At 43.2% G+C, this 23,130-nt stretch overlaps 1 protein-coding gene across 1 annotated transcript in view; it reads right to left on the bottom strand.

Moving 5' to 3' along the window:
* XKR4 (XK related 4) overlaps nucleotides 1-23,130 on the bottom strand; it is a 313,239-nt gene that overhangs the window by 93,996 nt on the left and 196,113 nt on the right. The window contains exon 2 of the mRNA XM_086336960.1: nucleotides 21,446-21,645. Coding sequence (XP_086193086.1) covers nucleotides 21,446-21,645 — 200 coding nt within the window. The remainder of the gene's footprint in view (nucleotides 1-21,445; nucleotides 21,646-23,130) is intronic.

Raw genomic sequence — 23,130 nt, forward strand, 5'->3', positions numbered from 1 at the left:
TCCAGTGATGTGATATCTGCTAGAGGAGGGGGCGCTGCCCATGACAGCTCTGATGCATAGAGGAGGGCTCATCAGCTGAGCGCTCGCTTGAACTCTTCCACTTCACAACGAAGGAAAATAGTTCTAATAAACTGACTACTTCCACAATTAGCTCCCTCCATCATGCCTCCCAGAGTGACTGGCAACTATTTTTGCCTGTCTCTCTTGGTCAGTCTTGCTGGGTTTGGATGACAAAATGCAAAGTGATAATGAAGTAAAGGTGAAGATATATGGAATTAGGACTTCCCTGATGGTCCAGTGGTTAAGACTCCCCACTTCTTATGTAGGGGTTGCAGGTTCTACCCCTGGTTTGTGAACTAAGATCCCACATTCTGTGGGGCACAGTCAAAAAAGAAAAAAAAAAAGGAAAGGAAAAAATGGGAAAAGTACATTAATAAAAAAGAAAATGTACAGAATTTCATCAAGTTCATGAAACTGATGCTAGTTAGTGTTAGTTGCTCAGTTGTGTCTGACTCTTTGCCACCCCACAGAGTGTAGCCTGCCAGACTCCTCTGTCCATGGGATTCTCCAGGCAAGAATACCGAAGGGGGTAGCCATTCCCTTCTCCAGGGGATCTTCCTTGGATTGAACTTGTGCCTTCTGCATTGGCAGGCAGATTCTTTACTGTCTGAGCCACCAGGGAAGCCTGAAACTGATTCTGGGGAACCCTAAATCACAAGCAAAATAAACAAGTTTTGGCCAAGAAAGACTAGACAGTTGAAGAAGAGAAATTTAAAAAATGATAGTTATTGACGTGATAGGTGCTTCTAAAGAGAACGATTTGAAGAGAACTGATTAAGAGATGCTTATGGGAAAGCTGATGAAACGTGTGTGTGTATGCTTAAATAATGCTCTTTATTATCCTGCTGTGAGAGTCAAACAAGGAATGAAGGTATTATATTATACAATTACACAATTTGTTGCTAAGATTACACCCACACCCTCCATCAACATGTGTAACTCTGTTTTATGGATCTGTGCATGGTGTAGTATAAACTATGTCTTATTAAATACAATAACACAAATCTATTTTCACTATGCTTAGCTTCACTTTTTGAAGATAAAGATTCAATAAACATTTTTTAGCCCTCATTTTTTTCAGTGAAGTTTCAACCTTTATTTATGAGAACTATTTTAACTTGATCTTTTCTGGTTTCAATTTTCTTCAAATACTGCATGCGTGCTCAGTTGCTTAGTCGTGTCTGACTCTGAGACCCCACAGACTGTGGCCTGCGAGGCCCTCTGTCCACAGGATTCTCCAGGCAAGAATACTGGAGTGGGTTGTCATTTCCTCCCCCAGGGGATCTTCCCGACCTAGGGATTGAACCCGCATCTCTTATGTCTCCTGGATTGGCAGCCACTAGCGCCACCTGGGAAGCCAGTGATGCTGTAGAATTCTCTGCTTGATTCCTTGTGCTGTTATTTAACTTGGTGAGATTTTTCTTACTTTCTGGAGAGGAAGTGGTGGTGAGTCCTTCACGTTGCTCCATTTAGGAGGATACACAAGGTCTTGATGTGCACTTCCTATGATGCTCAAACAGTCTGGTTTCTATGTTATGACTTTTTCTATCGACCTATTCTCACATGGCTTCATTCATTAACGATGCTTACTGAATCCATGATTTCCTTTGGAGTTTCAAAATTATGACCTTTCTCTCTCTATCATTCTTTTCAGATTCATTAGCTGAAATTCTTTTTGAATAAGAACACATTGTGTAACTATTTCATATTTTTTCAACTGGTCCTTTATTAATAGACATTTGGGATGATTCCAATATTTATTATTATAAGTAATGCTGTAATGAATGAACCATTAAACATTGTTTCATATTCTTTTAAAGATTTTTTTGATGTGAACCATTTTAAAGTCTTTATTGGATTTGCTACAATATTATTTGCATTTATGTTTTTTTCCTTTGGCCATAAAGCATGTGGGATCTTAGTTCCTCAGCCAGGGATCGAACCCACAACCCCCATGTTGGAAGTGAAGTCTTAACCACTGGATCACTGGGGAAATTCCTGTTTTATACTTTGAAAGCATATCTCCAAGATAATTCTAAGAAGTGGATTTGCTGGGTCCAGAACAGAATAAAGATAAACTTACATATTGTTCAATCATTGTACACCCATAATCGACATGTGAGGGCTCCTAACTCTTCTCCACAGGTTCCCCAACAGAAAACACTGCCAAATATTTGGATTCTTGTCAGTATCATAGGAAAGAATGTCTCAGTGTTGTTACTCTTACTATAAGGGAGGCAAGCCATTTTTGCATGTTTCATATGCCAGCAGAGAGTGTTGTCAAACTTTGGGAGTTTTTAGAGTAAAGCACTTAATCAAATTCACCATGTAACCTGCCAATTTGGGAACTCAAATGTATTTTTACATTTAAAAATTTGGTAGCAGGAAAGGAAAAAGATGAGAAAGACTTCCGAGTTCCTTTTTTCCCATAATCTACTGGGGGGCTCCTTGGGTAATTAAATTCCTCAGTGTACCTGGCAACAAACGGGAGCCAAATCCTTGTCAAGGTCACTGCTATGGCCCTGGAGAAGAAGTCACCTTCAGGGGACTTAGGGCCAGAAATTGGTGTGTGGAGAAGATCAGCAGGAGAAAGCAAAACAGTGTGTTGAAAATCAGTATGTGGGAAAGCGATTTAAGCAATAACTTGTGTGCATGGCACTTAAGCTTAGTGAAACTGGAGTTTCCTCCCCACATCCACAGTCTAGACTTATTCAAACAGGAGAAAGTTCCAAAGATTCAATTTTACGACATCAGGCTCTCCTATATATGGAGGAAAATAACCACCTGATGCGAACTTTAATGTATGTTGGGCTTCCCATGTGGTTCAGTGGTAAAGAATCCACCTGCCAATGCAGGAGACGCAGGAGACGCGGATTCGATCCCTGGGTCAGGAAGATCCCCTGGAGTAGGAAATGGCAACCCACTCCAGTATTCTTGCCTGGGAAATCCCATGGACAGAGGAGCCTGGTGGGCTCCATGGGGTTGCAGAATCTGACAAGACTGAACATGCATGCATAATCTATTTCAATGGAACAAAAATGCTGTGCTTTCTTTGAGAGGAACCCTTTTCAGAATTTTCTAACTAGGCAGCACATGAGAGATGACAAAGACTAATTTCTTCTTGATATGAAAATTAAATTTATTATTAAGGCTTATATCGCTAGTCATAAACTTTATGTTGAAATTGATGATTTCAAGCACATGATACTACTTACCTAACTCCCTCAGTTTTTCCGTGTGATTCACAAAAACACTAGAAGTCCAAGGTTAAGAAGTTAACAAGCAGTAAAAATATTTTTCTTTTTGTTTTTAAATATGCCTCAGCCAGAAACCTCCATAGGCTCACAAATGAATGGTTAAATTTATCTCTTGACCTGTGGGCAACCTCACTGGAGATTGAGATAACCACAGGACAGTTTCCATTTGTCAGAATTTGGTTCTTTTCCTTAGCATTTTACCCTGGGTTCAGGGGTTACTGCAGAGGCCTTGGTTCAACTTGAACATAATAATTACAGCACGGAAGCCAGCCCCTGGCAGGGCCTCTGACAGCGAGCCTTAGGCAGATGGAGAGAAAGAGAGATATTAGATGTAAGGTTTCAAGCAGGCTCTGGCAACCTGAGGGCATGGATGTGTTTCCAGGTAACTGGAAGGAGCAGTAACTACGCAGGTTGCCAAGGACTCAAAGACAGGCTCGTGGCTTCACTTTGCTTCAAAAGACATTTCATATTAAGTACTGGGAGGAGAAGAGCCTGGCAAACTAGAGGTGCTTGATAAATATTTGTTAAATGAATAAATGATTGTGAAACCCTAGAGCAGACTCCACAGGAGATAAAATCTAGCACCGAATTTCTGATTCTCACTTGTATGGTGCATTCGTGTCCTTTCTTTACTACTTGCCAGTTGATTTTTTGCATTTTTCCCTTGGAAGCTTCTTATGAAAAAGCACTTCGTCCAACACATTTTCTCTCGGACTCTAGGAGACAGAAGTCATTAGCGACTGTGAAATCTTCTATGGCTCCTTATTTTATTTTTTTAAATTAATTTTTATTGCAATATAGTTGATTGCACTGGTGTGTTAGTTTGAGGTGTACAGCAAAGTGAATCAGTTATACACATACACATATCCATTGTTTTTAAGACTCTTTTCCTGTATTGGTCATTAGCAGGGCTTTGGACTGAAGGGCTTTTAGTCAGTAACACCTGTCTCTTTATAATAATCACTTTCTGCTGGACCCTACAGCATATTGCAAATTTAGATTATCATTCTTTAGTACACTCAATTCTGTAATTTTTTAAAAAATATTTCCCAAAGATCACTCCTACTCTCAAAGAAAAAAAGTACTATTTGTTTTATTGTTGTTGTTCAGTCACTAAGTCATGTCTGACTCTCTGCGACCCCATGAACTGAAGCCCACTGGACCCCCCAGTCATTCACTATCTCCTGGAGTTTGTTCAGAGTCATGCCCCCTGAGTCAGTGAAGCTATCTAACCATCTCATTCTCTGGGACTGGCAATCCCCAAGGAGTTCCTGGTGTATTTTTAGCCATGACGCTAACTCACCATGCTTACCCACAGAATCTGTTTTGGACGTGACAATAATTATTTGGAATTTGTACAGTAGGTGTATTTGCCAAAGAATCAGGCTTACTACCTTATGAACACACCTCGTGCACGCTGAGGATGCTTTCAGAGGCTCCTTGCAGTCACTCTCTGTTATTGGCTTCAACTGAGTTTCTTGACAGCCTGTATTTACTGTCATTACACCTAATTCCCTGTTTACTAATTTGTAGGTAAATGTCTCCAAGGTGTTCTGCCGCCTCCATGTTTTCAAGGATCATTTTCCTCCAGTTGGAATAAATGCAACCATTCTATGCAATGGTTCAGTGAAAAACAAAGTAAAACACCCAGAGTCCTCACCTGGAGTTGCCGTTTCTCGTCCTATCTTTTGGTTATTATTTTCTCCCTTGGTAAAAGATAATTCTGCAGTCAAATTGTAAGTTACAAGGCTACTATTTCTAGGACTTGTTTGCTCTCACCCTGTGGCCCTTCTTGCTCTAACCATGACCTGACAAGGTAAACAAAGCCAATGAAATAATGTAAAATAACACATTTGACATCTTACTCAGTTTTCCCTGAATGTGCTTCTTTTTTCCCCAGAGAAATGAAGAAATATTTTTCCCTGAATGGTTTTTCTGCCTATGATCTGACTCTAGTGGCGTTTCCAAGCTCAACCCACAATTTCCCATCAACAGCTCTGCTGGTCACTGCCAGGCATGCATAGCAAGTTGCTGCTCCCAGAACACGCCCTCCTACCCTGCCCTGTACTCTGCCATAAGCAGTTTCTCCTCTTGAAAGTCTTCCCCATCCCAAGTTACACTTTCTGCAACCACATTCTATGTGCCCAAATGATATGGGAACACCAGTGACGATTTGTAAGAGAGACTTATGGAATAAGACTCAGGATTCTAACTCGACTTCTCCCCTCTCTAAATATACATCAAAATATGAGACAGAATGGGTGACAATTAATGGTGAATACAGTTTGCAGTATAGAGGAGCAGGTATGTATGCTATTTCTGCAGTCAGATGGCCTGTGTTTCAATCATGGTTCTGCCCTTTTTTTCCTATGACCTTAGACAAGTTATTTTTCTGCAGCTCTATTTCCTTTTGAGTGACTTTGGGATAATAAAGTTCCTCCCCAAACTTCTCATCATACTCTTAGGTAACAGGGGGATAATACTAGAACTTTTAAAGACCACTGGGAGAGGGGGTTAAGTGAAATTCATGCCTAAACAATGAGGACTTTGTTCTAATTACCAGGAAAATGGGAATCATTTCAGAAATGTGAACTAGTTAATACTTCTCATCTTAGCAAATTCCAAATCGTGATACCAATTCACCTAAAATAATAATCAGTCACACTAAAAATTAAAAAAAATTCCAACCAAAAATTCCTGCTCAACCAAATGCCTAAACTAAGGTGTTTCAGTGGTTTCCTTTACACTTGACTAAGTGGTTTACTCTCCTCCTTGGCTCTTAGGCAGTTCCTGTAGCTTTTGCTGTGTGTACTGAGGATCAAAAAATATGAGAGATGTATTTTGAGATATGTAAGAACCTCTTGAGGTCAGAGGTGCAACGAGGCAGATCAGAGCTGGGGGAAAGCAGTTGCTTTCAGTCTGCTTAGGTTTGAGCATTTGACATTCACTTACCCCCTCAATAAAGGCAGTGTCTAACATCTGCTCATCTGACTCTCCCCACTATCACCCAGCACACCGTCCTCAGTATTTTGGGAATTAACAGACCAGGTACTTAATGTCCTGAGTGATAAAATAAGAGATGCTACAAAAATAGCAAGCATCAGTGAATGACATTTCCCTCCAGGAAACCAGCTGAGAAAGCTCAGTATATTAGCTGGTTACCCATCCATCCTTCTGCAACAGAGAAAAAAATTTTTTTTTTTTTACAAATAAATTTTTCACCTTTAGGCTGCTGTAAGTGTCAATGCCATCAATACCTAATAGAAATCTTCCACAATCGAAGCTCTGACCTTCCCAACGCCCTCTCGTTCTCCTCCCTTTAATGGCTTCACTGCAGTCTCTTGGCAACATTAAGCATCACCTGATTACCTTTATTGCTACCAACTCTAAAACACACCACCTCAGCCACCTCAGCCAAAATATATCATCCCTCAGTAACTCAGTATTGTATTTTATTCTGCTTCTCAAAACCTAGTAGCTAGCATTTTATCCTTTGGCATATATTCACAGCAGCTTTTAAAAAGCAGTTCACTAAAAATAAATGCTTCCACTTTGTGTAATCGTGTCATGTTCAGAGTAATCTCGTTCCAGGTCAGTGATCACTTCCATTCATGACTGCATATTCTTGTTGGAATAGAGTTAAATACAAGTCACACTTTGCGTTCTTCTACTAGAATATCAAACCTCAGCATCAGAAAAATAATTATTGCCTTTCTTGGCCATTTAGGATGAGAAAAGTTGACAAAGGCATCTCCAGTTGAAATGTTACAAAGATTTACAGAAAAAAATCTCTTCTTTAGTATCAATATTTAGAATTTGCATAATATTTAATTTTTTTGGAGGAAACACAATATAAGTGGAAGACAAGACATGGGTCTCTTTCTGACTTTGATCTGATATCTTCTCTTAGTTCTAGAATTTGACCTCTTGGATCTTTGCACCCCATTTGGAAAATAAGAACAAGAAGAAAAATTTCACTGTGGGGAGAAGAGGTGTGATGGGGGCGGAAGTGCTTTGATGAAATAATTCCATGTAAAATGTTTATAGTGCTTCCCTGGTGGCTCAGCAGTAAAGAATCCACCTGCTAATGCAGGAGACACGGGTTCAATCACTGGGTCTGGAAGATCTCCTGGAGGAGGACATGGCAACTCACTTGCGTATTCTTGCCTGGGGAATCCCCATGGACAGAGGAGCCTGGTAGGCTATAGTCCATGGGGTCACAAAGAGTTAAACACGACTGAGAGACTAACAACAAATATATTTTTATGTATTTTGAGATGATCAAGTTGGGCCATTTCATCAAAGGCATAAATCACTTCTATTCTGTTGAGATTAACTATGTTAATAAATAGTAGTTGCCATATGCAGAGCAGACACTAGAGAAACCAAGGACACCTCTGCAGAAGCAGCAGAGGGATGTTCTGGGAGTGGGGGTGGGGGCTTTGGGCCTGGTTCTCTTCTGGGTGACAACTTGGTGGACAAAGCCCAGTCTCTGCTTGCATGTCCTGCCCCACAAGACATCACTTGTTGGTTTTTGAAACAGATTGAAACTATTAAAAATAACTGGGAATGAAGAAAATGAGAGAAATACAGCAGCTAAAAGTTCATCTAAATTGTATGTTTGTTTGTTTTTTTTAATGCAGGATACAGGAAGCTTGGGGCTGGTGCACTGGGATGACCCAGAGGGATGGTATGGAGAGGGAGGTGGGAGGGGGGTTCAGGATGGGGAACACATGTACACCCGTGGCGGATGCATGTTGATGTATGGCAAATCCAATACAATATTGTAAGGTTAAAAAAAAAATAATAATAATAAAAAATTAGAAAAAAATAAATAAATTGCATGTTTTTGTACTATCTGGCTTTCTACAGAAGCAGAACAATGCCATGGGGCTCAGACTTAATTTCCTGAAGGGTTTCCCTTTTCCCTTTCCACATTTAGAAGGAACGTGTCTTTTCTCAATTGTGTTGATTATTGTAGAAATGGCTTTTACCCTTTTACATGTTATCACAGAAGTTTTGCACACATTTCTTACTCATCCTTACACTGAACTCCTATTGAAGGAGGTTGGGGTAAGGACAGTGGCCAGGTCACCTCCAAACTAGCCTGTCGGTGACATCGGTCTTTCATTTTTGCTTGCTGAGACGCCACATCACGTTTGGTGTTCATCCCTGCCGCCCTGAAGTTCAGCGTGGGCTTCAGTCTGATTATTCCTCAGGATACTTGGACAGATTTGGGAGAATTGGATGCTGCCAGATTCCCTCAGCCTGCCTTTCATCAGAACCAATGAAGCAGCGCAGACGCAGGCAGTTCTTCTGAGGACAGAAGCTTTCCCTTTGAGACACGACTGTGAATTTAATTTTGTTAGAACGGTAAGAGGAAGCACATGAAATGTTTTCTGAGTTAATATTAAGTGTCAGGCCTTGAGCTCAGGGTTTTATGTGTGTTATGCCATAATAAGTGTTCATTGTAACACTTGAAGTAGTTCCCCACCTCAGAGGAAAGAAATCGAGCCTCTGAGAGTTACCGCAGTTTTCAGAGGCCAGGCCATGGGTTCTGTGGCAGCCTCCCACCCCAACCTAGTTCTGCTTGGAAAACCACCCCAGGATGTGATGCAGGGCAACAGAAGGCATCCTGACTCTTTCTTTGACCCTAGAGCCTCAAACAAAACTAGGAGTGAAAGACAGCAGCCCAAATTTATCCATGCTTCTCTGATATTAGGATCTAAATGTGGGCAAGTGAATAGAAATGCCTGGGAAATTTGCACTGCAATAGTCATACCTCCTGTCTGTGCTCTGAGAAATTAAGTGGGAACCAGCAGCCAGCACTGTGGTGCTGGAGAAGACTCTTGAGAGTCCCTTGGACACTAAGGAGATCAAACCAGTCAAATCTAAAGGAAATCAACCCTGAATATTTTCATTGGAAGGACTGATGCTGAAGCTGAAGCTCCAATACCTTGGCCACCTGATGCAAGGAGCTGACTCACTGGAAAAGATTCTGATACTGGGAAGGATTGACGGCAAAAGGAGGAGGCAGCAGAAAATGAGATGTTTGGATGGCATCACTGACTCAATGAACACGAGTTTGAGCAAACTCTGGGAGATAGTGAAGGACAGGGAAGCCTAGTGGGCTGCAGTCCATGGGGTCACAGAGTCGGACACGACTAAAGTGACTGAGCATGTACTGTGTGCATAATAACAAAAGGAACAGAAAGCCAGTCAAAGAAACAGTTCCAGTATAGAGTCAGAAGTGACTTCTCCCAGCAACAGTCTGTACACCCCAACTAGAGAGTGGCCCCTGCTCGCTGTGCCTGTGCAACAATGAGGAACCAACACAGCCCAAAATAAAAATAAGTAAAATAAATAAATAAAATTTTAAAAAAGAAGAAATGGAATGTAACCAATGTCTTTGAAACCCCTTTCTCCCTCCACTTCATTCCCATGGGCAACCACTTTCCTGAATTTCAAGTTAATCATTCTCTTGTTTTTCTCCATAGCAGGCAACCTCTCTTGATTTGCAATATTTGTTTTATTATAGAGCCAAATGCACAGATGTTTCCCGAAGCACAATGGATATTTTACAGTTCTCATATAAGATCAGAATTTTAAAGCCATAAAAATAGCCAATTATGCTTGCAGATCAATCCTGCCTTTGAACCCCATTTGTCTCCAGCTCAGTCTCTCTGGCTGGGACATGACACCGCTGCTTCTGACCATTAAGAACTTGCTTTTCGGCATTTCAGCACCCTTTGATAACACAAATTTATAAGAATAATGAGCTCCTTTGGGGGATTCTTTGTTTCTCTAAACTCATTAGACTATTTGTGTCCTATTCATTTTAATGTACTATTGTTTCAAAACCAGAAAACAACAACAAAACTAGACCTCTTCTCCTTTCGAGCACTCACACTGCTTACTGGGACCAACGAAAACAGTGACACTCAAATGGTGTCAGTTTTAATTTCTATTCCCCCAATGAAGATGAAATCTGATTGGTACCATGGCAACGTGTTGCCTCGAGCGTCAAGTAGGTATTACTCGTGCACAATCTTGCTCACAAATTCTCTTTATAAGTGTTAGGAGAGGTGTGATCTTCTCCTAGAACTCACTAAATTAAAAAGAGCTGAAGAAAAATCCAATTAGTATTTCCAGAAGTACCTTCTGGGGTCTGATAATACCAGATTACTGTCTCACTTTATTCCCCACCCCGTGCCCTCGATGTATAGGAGAGCGTTAGATATCCTGACAAGCATCAAGTAAGTGGAGAATTGGGGCACCACTGGGGTATGCAGAATTTATGGAGCTCTGGTGCTTTTCTTTGGCCTCTGATATTTCAGTGTGTTGAATTTTTCATCCTTCTTTCCTTCCTGGAAGAAGCAGTGATGTAGCATTTCCAATTCCCTGGATTAGTAGTATAGTCTTGGTGGTAAGGTTGGTTTGTTGTCGCTGTTCAGTCCCTAAGTCATGTCCAACTCTTTGCGACCCCATGGACTGCAACATGCCAGGCTTCTCTGTCCTCCACTATCTCCTGGAGTTTGCTCCAATTCATGCCATTGAGTTGATGATGCCATCCAACCATCTTATCCTCTGCTGCCTCCTTCATCTACCCTCAATCTTTTCCAGCATCAGGGCCTTTTTCCAATAAGTCAGCTCTTCACATCAGGTGGCCAAAGTATTAGAGTTTCATCTTCAGCAACAGTCCTTCCAATGAATATTCAGGGTTGGTTTCCTTTAGGATTAACTGGTTTGATCTTGCTGCCCAAGAGAGGCTCACGAGTCTTCTCCAGCACCACAATTAAAAAGCATTAACTCTTCAGCACTCAACCTTCTTTGTGGTTCAACTCTCACATCAAACATGGCTACTGGAAAAACCATAGCTTTGACTACACAGACCTTTGTTGACAAAGTGAAGCCCTCACAGGAACCTACACACTGGAAAACCCTACATTTCAACCCTACACTGGAGAACTTCACACCCAAGTGTGTGAAGTGATGATACTGTGAATGTTTTAAAAGTTTTGGAGGTTTGGAGACTCCTTAGTCTCACAGACTCTTGGACTTTTTCTTCAGCTGAGTGGAAAGCTGCGGAAATGAAGAATCACAATGGAAGTGCTGACAAACCCTTCTGAGGCAGCTCTCAGCAGGCCTGTCCTCCTGCAATCAGAAGCTCATTGTGCGCCTTGGGACTGAATCTCCACGTGCTTTTATGCTAAGGAGCATTTACAGACCAATTGAACGTTGCTCCTTTTTCCTCCTGCTTGCATCTGGCTCACTGAGATGGGATCTCATCTCTACTGATTGATTGCATACATATGGGCTCCCATGCATGCCTGAGTGGTTCAGTGGAAAAAAGGCCTTTCTTAAATCAGTCAACAGGAAACGATCCCATGTCTTTACTCCTGCTGAGTCATCAAGAAAATATTAGCTTCCATGACTAAGGAATGCTTTAAAACTCAGTCTAACTTTCTAAAATATTTCTAGACTCAAATGCACGTTTTGTGGCGGCAAAAGTTTGTCATTGAGAATGGGTTTCATGATGAAAGCAATTTATGGTTTTGGGTGCTTCCCTTAATCCACACCCCCAACCCGAATTGGGAAAGAAAACCCTGAGCATGCCACTCTGTCTGTGGCTTCCTAGAAAAAAATTGGGAAAATACCAAAGTAAGCCACTTTTGAATTTTTTATGAAGTTGACCTCACTTCAACCCTGCTCAGAGAGCATTTGGGGTAGCTATTTTTTAGTTTTTAGAAATAACAATTACAGTATGTTGATATTCAAAGTAAATACCTGCACTGAGTGTGGCATAAAAGTTAGATGAGTGGGCTGCTATTTCCTTTGTAAACAAACAGCAAAAAAACCAAACAAACCCAAAGAGGGTTGCTCCCCACCCAGTTCTGCAAAGGTTAAGTCATCAGTCTCTAAGAGTGATGAACAATGGACACTAGAAGGATTCAGGATAAAGTCAGGATGAAGCACTCTGTGCTTTGGAAAATCAGGCCCCACAGAAAGGTAGATGTATATCTCAGGAATAATTTTATTTTTTATTTTAGGTTTTTTTAAATGTAGACAATTTGTTAAAAGTCTTTACTGAATTTGTTACAAAATTGTTTCCACTTTTGGTTTTGGTTTTTTGGCCCCAAGGCATGTGGCATCTTAGCTCTCTGAATAGAAATCGAACCTACATCCCCTGTATTGGGGAAGGCAATGTTTTAACCACCGAAACACTAGGGAAGTCCCAGGAAGAATTTTAATGAACCCTGATTCTTGCATTTTCCATATATAGAAAAGCACTAAAATCATTAACTTAAGGTACCTGTTCTTTGGGAGCAGCAGCAACCTTTTAGCAGGATGTATGCTGGATTGCACACTTCCCAGGTGAGGCTAGTGGTAAAGAGCTCACCTGCCAATGCAGGCGGAGAAAGCGATGGCACCCCACTCCAGTACTCTTGCCTGGAAAACCCCATGGATGGAGGGGCCTGGTGGGCTGCAGTCCGTGGGGTCGTGAAGTCAGACACGACAGAGCGACTTCACTTTCACTTTTCACTTTCATGAATTGGAGAAGGAAATGGCAACCCACTTCAGTGTTCTTGCCTGGAGAATCCCAGGGATGGGGGAGCCTGGTGGGCTGCCATCTATGGGGTCGCACAGAGTTGGACACGACTGAAGCGACTTAGCAGCAACAACAGCAGCCAAGGCAGGACCCATAAGAGACATGGGTTCAACACCTGGGCCATGAAGATCCCCTGAAGGAGGCATGGCAACCCACTCCAATATTCTTGCCTGGAGAATCTCCATGGAAAGAGGAGCCTGGACGGCTATAGTCCATGGGGTCATAAAGAGTCAGACACGATTGAAGAGACTTAGCAAGCATGCATGCATGCTGGATTGCATGCATTCCCAGTCAGAAATCATATCCAAACTAGTTCCTCCTTTACCCCTTTGGAACAGTTTCCTCAGAGTTGCTGAGAGGCCCTGTCCTTAGTTATCACCATCAATAAGGTCCTTGAATAAAACTGAGACTCACATCTCTTCAGTTCAGTCGCTCAGTCGTGTCCGACTCTTTGCGACCCCATGAATTGCAGCACACCAGGCCTCCCTGTCCATCACCAACTCCCGGAGTTCACTCAGACTCATGTCCATTGAGTCGGTGATGTCATCCAGCCATCTCATCCTCTGTCGTCCCCTTCTCCTCCTGCCCCCAATCCCTCCCAGCATCAGTCTTTTCCAATGAGTCAACTCTTCGCATGAGACGGCCAAAGTACTGGAGTTTCAGCTTTAGCATCATTCCTTCCAAAGAAATCCCAGGGCTGATCTCCTTCAGAATGGACTGGTTGGATCTCCTTGCAGTTCAAGGGACTCTCAAGAGTCTTCTCCAACACCACAGTTCAAAAGCATCAATTCTTTGGCGCTCAGCTTTCTTCACAGTCCAACTCTCACATCCATACATGACCACTGGAAAAACCATAGCCTTGACTAGACGGACCTTTGTTGGCAAAGTAATGTCTCTGCTTTTCCGTGAGTTTATGCCATGAAGGTATGAAGGGCTGAAACATTACTGAAATATTAGGGGAGAGTGGAAGTTGTTGTTGTTCAATCACTCATTTGTGTCTGATTCTTTGTGACCCCATGGACTGCAACATGCCAGGCTTCCCTGTCCTTCACTATCTCCCTGAGTTTGTTCAAACTCATGTCCATTGAGTTGGTAATGCCATCCAACCACCTCATCTTCTGTTGTCCCCTTCTCCTCCTGCCCTCAATCTTTCCCAGCATCAGGGTCTTTTCCAATGAGTTGGCTCTTTGCATCAGGTGGCCAAAGTATTGGAGCTTCAGCTTCAGCATCAGCCCTTCCAATGAATATTCAGGGTTGATTTCCTTTAGGATTGACTGGTTTGACTCTTGAGTCTTCTCCAGCACCGCACTTCAAAAGCTGGAGGTTGGTAAACCAGGAATCCACAAGAAAGACAAAGGAACAGTGGCTGTTTGGGGACCCCTATTCACTGTAGACAACCCTTATTTCTGTTTGCTTCTTTATTGCACCGACTGCCCCACAACTTCCCACCAGGTCTCTGGTCTTGCGGGCCATGTGTGTGCAATTGTTTGATCTGTCACCCCACCCCCACAGCACCCAGTCTGTCACCACACCCTGGACACGCATGCACGCTCACTCCCAGCTCACTGAGGAGGAGAGAGAGAGAAGAGGAATACTGAGTGGAAAAATACCAAGATTTGTGCTTGATTATTGGAGATAATTAAGTAGAACCTAAAAATAGTCAGGCCCTTATTTCATATTATGTTCAAAATGATTCAAGTTCAAAACTGTTCACAGCTGTGCTGGGGGCTGCTACCACACAGAGTTGATTTCAAGCACTTGAATCAGTGATCAGCAAATGCAGCTTCTCCCTGTTCTTCTAACTTGGAATGGTACCATGACTCAGAGGTGATTGAATGTGAAATACAGGGATCAATAATATCATTATCCCATGGCATCCATCGTTTATTCTGCCAATACTTTTCAACACAGTGGAGCAGTGTGGCCAACAAGCCTGTCGGGTGTGTGAGCCTCTCCTTACAGAGTTATTGATGATAATAGGTCTTCAAAGGAGCCCCTGGTGGTCCAGGGGTTAAGAAGCCGCCTGCCAATGCAGGGTTTGATCCCTGGTCTGGGAAGATCCCACATGCCATGGAGCAACTAAGCCCGCATGCCAGTTACTGAAGCCGGTGTGCCTAGAGCCCATGCTCCACAAGAAGAGAAGCCACTGCAATGAGGAGAAGCCACTGCAATGAGGGGAAGCCACTGCAATGAGGGGAAGACACTGCAACGAGGAGAAGCCACTGCAACGAGGAGAAGCCACTGTAATGAGGAGAAGCCACTGCAATGAGGAGAAGCCACTGCAATGAGGAGAAGCCACTGCAATGAGGGGAAGCCACTGCAATGAGGAGAAGCCACTGCATGGACACCAGAGAGTAGCCCCCGCTTGCCACAACTAGAGAAAAGCCCACAAAGCAACAAGGACCCAGTGCAGCTAAAAATAAATTTAAAAAATTAAAAAAACTTGAAAACTCAACTCCATATATGTAGCAATTAAGCAGATTGGCAATTTACTACTTAAATGGTTAATTTATTGCTAACCCCAAGTAATGAACAACGTAAAAACATAGGCTGAAAAGTAATATGGACAGAAAAATCGGTGTATTTTTGTAAAGTATATATGCAGGATATACCCTGCTACTAGAAATATCTTTCAAATAGCAGGAATAAATCTATTATGTGCTGTAAGTAACACCAGCAATCTCATTGCTTTGAGGAGATGTTATCTGCCAGCATGGCTGAACAGACAGGTGCAGACAAACCCCCTGACCTCTCTCTTCTGGTTTTGTTCATGTTACTATCTTTTTTTTATTGAATGTGACAAAATACTCCACACGTTTGTGACCCAGCTCAAAGGTCTCTCTTTTCATGGAAGCTTCCCTGATCCTTCCAATGTGCCCTGACGTCATAGACAGTGCAGCTTTTCTACTTGCTCTGTATCCTTTTCTATAAGAGGTCATTCTGTGTGACCTTATGCCCACCGACAGAACACAGCTTGCTGAGCCATAACAATTTTTTGGTTTTTCTTTTTCTTAGGTTGAATTCTCTGAGAGTAGGACTGTGCCATTCGATTTTGGGTCAAGCACACCTAGCAAAGGGCTTTGTCACCCAGCAGATAATCATTCTTCCTTTGATTCAACAAGTACCCACCGGTGGTTTACAGTGGGCCCCCTGTGTGCACTGGGTCCGTGCAGCCAGGAAGAAATGTGTAAAGGGAAGCCAGGTGACAGGTACAGAAGCAGGTGGACTTAGCAGTGGGAAAATACAGCAGCTCTAACTTAATTAATTGCTTCTCTTTTCTCACTGAAATAGGAAGTGAGACCAGCAGTTTGGAGTGATGGTGGTAGACAATTGGAAGTGTGAGAACACAGAAGAAGGAAGGAAGCAATCTGTTTTGGAGCAGGAAGGCGAGTTTCAAGGAGAAATCATGCCTGATGACGGACAGCGCTGAGTGACCACTGAGCTCTGGTTGGACATCTCAGGAAAGATGTGTCACCTCCCTGATTCGGCTACGTGGATATGTTTAACGCAACGCCATTGCCAAGGTCTAAAGTGCGTGCATTTGTCTCTTACGACAGTCTTTCCAGTTTTCACTCACGAATAGGTTTAACTAGCTTGATGAGCGAATCTCTTAGGTGGAGTCAGGCAAAAGGAGCCCAGCTGAGTGGGGGCCCGGCAGGTGGGAGTCCCCAGACCCTTGACACCAGCTTCGTGCTAGGCTTGGCCAAGAAGGGACCCTGGCAGGAGCTTGGAAGGTCGGGGGGGAGGGGGGCAGGTAAGAAGACATTTTTCTGGCTTCCAGCTCAGATCAGCCTACTCTCATCCTCGGACCTGTCTGGTCTCCAGCCCTTGGCATGCCAGGGGGCACAGCTCCACCGTGGCAGGGGGAGCAGCTGCTGGGACAGGCCCTCAGAAGTAAGAATATTCCTATGAGCCTGGCTCCATCCTTGCCTGGTGCCCTTCCCTGGGCATCTCTGCAGTAGGTAGGCTGGCCTGTCTGGTCACCCAGCACTCGCCAGGCTGAGCCCCTCCACAGAGACTGTGCTCCTCCTTCTCATGCGTCTCACCCCAGTGCTGAGAGCTGCTTCCTTTAATTAAGAATCTCTGACTCGTTTGAGCATCCTCTTTTTGCCCTCTCAGCTTCCTGTGTAGATTCCCTGATTTAAATCCCCGCTTTTTGACATACCTAATGAGAAATGGAGTATTTCCTGCCTTATCGATAAACAAGGATGTCACAGCCATCAGCGACTGCAACCCTCCTTTGTGGCCTGGTGAGCCTTAAGGGAACTCAGGAAAGAGAAGAATACCTGTGATCTGACAGCCATCAGACCGTAGCCACTCCCTTCAGTGAGCCCCTAGAGAGCTCAGATTGAGAAAGCACAAGACACTGGCCCCAGAGAGCTGAGCTGCATATGAAAGGAATGATTTCAGTGAGCCCAGACTCTTGCATCTTCCCTTGCATAGAAAAGCACTAAAGTCTTCAACTTGGGGTATCTGGCTTTCTTTAATTCACAAGAATCTTTTGATGTTCAGATTACCTGCCCTTTGTTGCAAAACTTCTATATAACCTGGCTGCTCTCCTCACCTCCCTGGAGCACTCTCCTAGGGTCACTTTCGATGCTGCCTCCTGGGCTTGAAGTCCTAAAAACTACCACCAATTAAACATAACTCTCAACTTTTAGGTTGTGACTAACAAAAAAGCAAAACACACACCGGTTAAGGATCAGAGAGACAACAGCAAACCCCTGAGTGGTGTGGGCATTAAAGTAAGTTCACAAGCTCTTGGCAGGTGTTGTGCAGGAAGAGCCAGCGGGCCGGTGCCCACAGCAAGATATAGGAGAGCTGGGCGGCAGGTGCAGACTTCCCGGCCCGCAGCATCCTCAGACCAGACACTAGGAGAGGGGTCCTGATGCTACAAACTTGTAAATGCACTGTCCTCTCTGGTCTGCTCCACTCTTCCCAAAGTTATGAGCATAGATTTCATAGAAACAAACTTAACACTTGCATTTCCTAAGTCCTAATTGAACTAAATGGCTACAAGAACAAGGACCTTAAAATAAACAGCTTCAGAAACCCAGACTTAACTCTTGTTAAGTGTTCAGCTCAACTTCAGGAGACAACTGTGCCCATGGACTGGAGCTCACCTGTTTGGCATGAACACTGAGTGCATTAAGGGCATTGGGAAGAACACTCTGCAGAGGGGATGGGGAACAGCCTGCCCAGCGCTGGGGAAGACAGCTTTTGCTACATTGGTCTTGGGGTGATGAGCAGCCTTCCGGTGGGATGGTGGACCCTCAAGTTGCAAGGTGAATGGAGACAGAATAGGTCAGAGACCCATGTGTCAGGTGGTGGTGGGCTGGACGCCCACGACTTGCCTTCCACATAGAGTCTGTGACACAGTGAGATCTGTTCCCTAATGAACAATTGGCTTAAGTAGGGGCTGCGTGGCCCCCTCTCTGGGGAAGGGGAACCAGATGCACTGTGGGATTCCCCTAGTTTCATATCATCCCACCTAGAAGGTGGAACAGCTCATTCTGGAAAATACCCAGATAAATTAGGCATTTCTAAATATGTTTTGTCACATTCTTTACAACGTCACATTACAAACTTTTAATAAAAAGTAAAGTTTTAGGACAAATTTTACAGCACTTCACACACCAGCATGCACTCAATAGACATTTTAAAAATGTGTTAATGAATGAATGAGAATAACAATGGAAAAGTAGACAGATCTGAAGGGACGAGCACAGTCCCCCTCGAGGCTGGTACTGTCACTGGAGCTTCCCCTCCCCAGAGGAAATCCAGGGGTGGAGCCGGGCACAGAGATGGGGACCCAGCACAAAGGACTTGGGCCTGGGGGCGGATGGGTTCCTTGTCTAACCTGACCTTGGGGAGGCAGCCCGCTGTCCTACCTACTTTATATCGAGGCAGATTCTTTACCATCAGAGCTACCTGAGAAGCACTGTAAAGTGGAGCAACTGGAAATCCAGGGATTTGGGTCTAGAAAGTCCTCATCAGGATGTGACAAAGGGGGCAGTTGTCACACCCAAGTTGTCTCTCATCCTGGTTGGCTGGAGACAGTGTCTGTTTAAGGGAAACCTCTTAGCTTCTGGGCTTCCCAGGTGGTCCTAGAGGTTAAGAACCCACTTGCTGATGCAGAAGACATGAGATATGGTTTGTTCCCTGGCTCAGGAAGATCCTTCAGAGAAGAAAATGGCAAGCCACTCCAGTATTCTTGCCTAGAAAATTCCAGGGTTGCAAAAGACTGACACAACTTCTTGACTAAACAACAATTTACTCTGTTGTTGTTGTTGTTGTTGTTGTTTTTAAGCACAACTTTCTGCCCACTTCCCTGCTTAGAAGATAGCTACCATACAAGTGGCTGAGCAGCTCAGTGGTCTTATCTCTCATCTGTGCTCAACAACTTGGTTGATCCTAGTGATCTTTGGATCCAATTGTCTCTAGACCCTCTTGGGGGAGACACAGAGCATGTTTCCCCTATGTTTCTCTGATTTTCATAGCAAGCCTTGCCTTGGCCAAAGATGAGGTCCCAATCCCAAAGTCTGTAGTAGACCTGATGCAATAGTGAGCTTAGCAGCTAAGCTGGGAACAGCATTAGGGAAGAGCCACAACTCCAAGAAACACGTGGTTTGATTCCTATATTAAGGATGAACAATCTGATGAAGCCAGCGGATTGCCTTTTCTCTGTTTTTTTTTTTTTTCTCTAAAACTTTACATCAAACTCAGATGGAAAAGATGAACTCATATCTTATAACCCATCTTCCCTTCCCTCCTCCATCTCTATCATTTTTAGGGTGAAAAGTTTTCTGTGATTTTTCAAATCTTTCAGGAAACTAATGGAGATGCCTAGTAATCTTGGGCTACTGGACAGTGGCTTGCAAGCCCCCCTCCGCTTGTGCTTGGGGTTTTCTCTTTTAGAGAGTTTTCAGGTGTGCAACTATATACCAAGAGGGGCTCGTGAGTTGTTCTGGAGAAGAGCAACCTGACAGAGGCTCAGCTTCATATTGCCTCTGCATTTGTGTCCTCAGGTACAGACCCCCTCTTGATGCCTGTGCCTGACCCTGTAAGGATGCAACAGTACAGCCATGCCGTCAAGGAGTTTGTAGGCCATCTCTTCTAGTTTGTGCCCTTTACATTTGAGAAATGGGGACCCAGAGAGCTTAAGTGACTTGCACCAGATGTCACAGCAAGGAAGTGAGACAAGCAAAGCCAGAGCCTCCCTGTGCAGCTCATGGTCTTTCATCTCTAAACGTGCTCCTCCACAGACAATTCATATGTCTCGCGTTCTCCAAGCTTATCTCTTCTGTTTCTGTGCTAACACCCGTCTTCTCTTCCAATTTGCTTTCTGGCCTGTGACGCTCACACCCCGTGGTTCTCTTTGACTCTCTTCTCAGACTTCGTGCACTGCAGCTATTCTTGTGTAGAGCTAGGGTTGGGCCAAGAACTCATAAGTCCACGGGTCACTGGCTACCAGCACCCTCTCCACTTGTCTTTTCCTGTCATATGTCTCCCACCCCTCCCCGCAGTTACTAGGTTAGTGTGCTCCTTGCAATAAAGAGTTATAAGGACATTGTAGGGATTCCCCAATCAAGTCTCAGATTAGAAGATGGCCTAGTACACAGAGAAAGTCACAGCCAGGCTCTGCTGAGGTTGAAACAAGATGCACACATCACAGAATGTTATCTATTTAATATCTATCAATTACAGGATGGACATATTACCAGGAAACTATTTAGAACATGGCTATGTATCCATCATCCTCCACATATATTCACCTGTCTACCCACTGGCCTGTCTAATCTTCTTGCTTCTGAAAAGATTGGAGCAGCAGGCCCTAAGGAAATGGCAGGGCAGATCTGTTATTAATTGAATCATCTTACTGACAAGGTGATCCAACAAGATAGTAAAACACAAAAATATTAATCTGATGGTAATATTTGTTTCATAAAACTTTGTACTACACAAACAATACATTGTTTAATATTGACATTTTCCCATGTGACCTTGTTTTTAAATATATTAAGGTAATCTCTATCATTTCTTTTTAATCTCTCTCTCCCTTTGTCTCTTAATGTCAAAAGGAAATGGTAGAGATTACCCTCATATTCAAATAAATATAAAAATTTACATATATAATGTACATAATCTCATATGCATAAAACATTCAAGAGAGAGAAGACTCTAAGTCTTTCTTGAAATGTTTGGAAATTATCATACAAACCAGAAAACTTCAGCTGATTCTGTTCTCATATTGACCAAGTGTAAAATCATAAGGATTTTTTTTCCTACTCAGAGGGCAGCTCGAGAGCAAAACAGAATTGTCTTTCCGTAAATTACCCACGATAAATGAAGGCGAGGAAGAAAACAAGCCTTGTTCACAAATGCAGGTGTCAAGCAGCCGACATTAAGCAGGAGCACCATGACCGGCATCAACAAAGGCTATTGGAACGGTCTTTGGGTTGTGCAAAGGAGCCAGACAGTCCTTCCCCAGGTGCAGGGAGCGAACTGGAGCCCTTACCTTGCAGGGCCTGCAGGCTGTGTGTCTGTACGATAATGCAGAGCTGCAGCACCAGCTGTGGGGCGCTCTCCAAGAAGGTGGCCAGTAGGTGCAGCATGCTCACGTCTGCGTACTCATACACCATCTTCCAGTAGAACCTCCACCGGTCGTTCTCCCCGCTCTGCCGACTTCGAATACCTAGGTATATCGTGTGGAAATACCTAGAAAGGAAACAGGAGGATAAGAGACCGGAGTGATGACTGATCCTGTCTGCTCTTCCGCAAACCACAGTATCTGTGCAAGCACACACAGGAAACAACGGCCTTAGTGGCTTATCAATTAGAAGTGAAAGGGAAAGTGAAAGTCACTCAGTTGTGTCCGACTCTTTGTGACTCCATGGACTATATAGCCCATGAAATTCTCCTGGCCAGAATACTGGATGGGGTAGCCTTTCTCTGCTTATCACTTAAGGCCCCAAGTTAACCCTTATTCTTAAAGGTTCACTTTGAGGAGTCATTGCAATTTTCATCCTCATTGAAGGCATCCTGTGAGTGCTAAGTCGCTTTAATCATGTCCATCTCTTTGTGACCCCATAGACCGTATCCCGCCAGGCTTCTCTGTCCATGGGATTCTCCAGGCAAGATTCTTGGAGTGGGTTACTGTTTCCTCCTCCAGGGGATCTTCCCAACCCAGGGATCAAACCTATGTCTCCTGTGGCATTGGCAAGCAGATTCTTTACCACTAGTGCCAGCTGGGAAGCCTGAAATCATCTCACTGCCCTGCAGTTTTGAGGAGGGAGATGAAACTGAGGTATAGAAAGGATGTGCTATGTTGAAAATCTACAAATACCCTTTCTGGTCAGTGCCTCTATGTGCTTTACAATATTCAAGAGACATGTCTCCAAGGACAGAATGCGTGTCAAGTTCCAGAGTGTATATGCTTGTAAGTTTTCCTGATACCTTTTTTTTTAAGTAAAAATTATTTATTTATGTATTTTTTATTTTTGGCTGAGCTGTGTAGCATGCAGGATCTCAGTTACCCAACCAGGGATCAAACTTGCATCTCGTCCAGTGGAAGCATGGGGTCTTAATCACTGGACCACCATGGGAGTCCTTTCTGATAACCTTTTAAAAAAGTATTTACTACTGAAAATTTCAAACAAATACAAAAGAAGAAAGAAAACCAGTGTGTTGAATCCACAATAAAATTACCCCACTGCTTTAAAAATATCCTGAGTAGAATCATCAGTGTGGTAATGGTAAGCATTACATGTTAATTTTCTAATGTGTTTGGGAAAGTGGGAGAATGAGAACAAGCTTGACAATCTTAAAAGCCAACACCACTTCCTGTTGGGTGTGAGAGATGCTGTCTGTGAACAGTCATCACATTTTATTCTGACAAACTTGTATTTGTTCTTTGATAGCATGAAAAAAGAGCTTACCCTAAACATATACTTTATATATATATGTATTTATATTCACATTATATATACAGATTAACGTGAATTTGCAAAATATTTCAGAATTTAAAAATTCAGAACATGCAAAAAGTTCCAAAAATGCCCATGGGAACTACATATGTAGAGACACAAAGATGAGGAAAATGCTCTGAGTTCTGATAAGCAATGCATTGGCCTGAAATGGATTTTGCACATTCACATTATGTTTTCTTAGAGTTATCTTCTCTCTTTTCTCCACTATAGAAAC

This window comes from Bos grunniens, chromosome 14, assembly GCF_055505025.1.
Source record: "Bos grunniens cultivar Pamir isolate PY7600 chromosome 14, Bosgru_T2T1.0, whole genome shotgun sequence".
Lineage (NCBI taxonomy): Eukaryota > Metazoa > Chordata > Mammalia > Artiodactyla > Bovidae > Bos > Bos grunniens.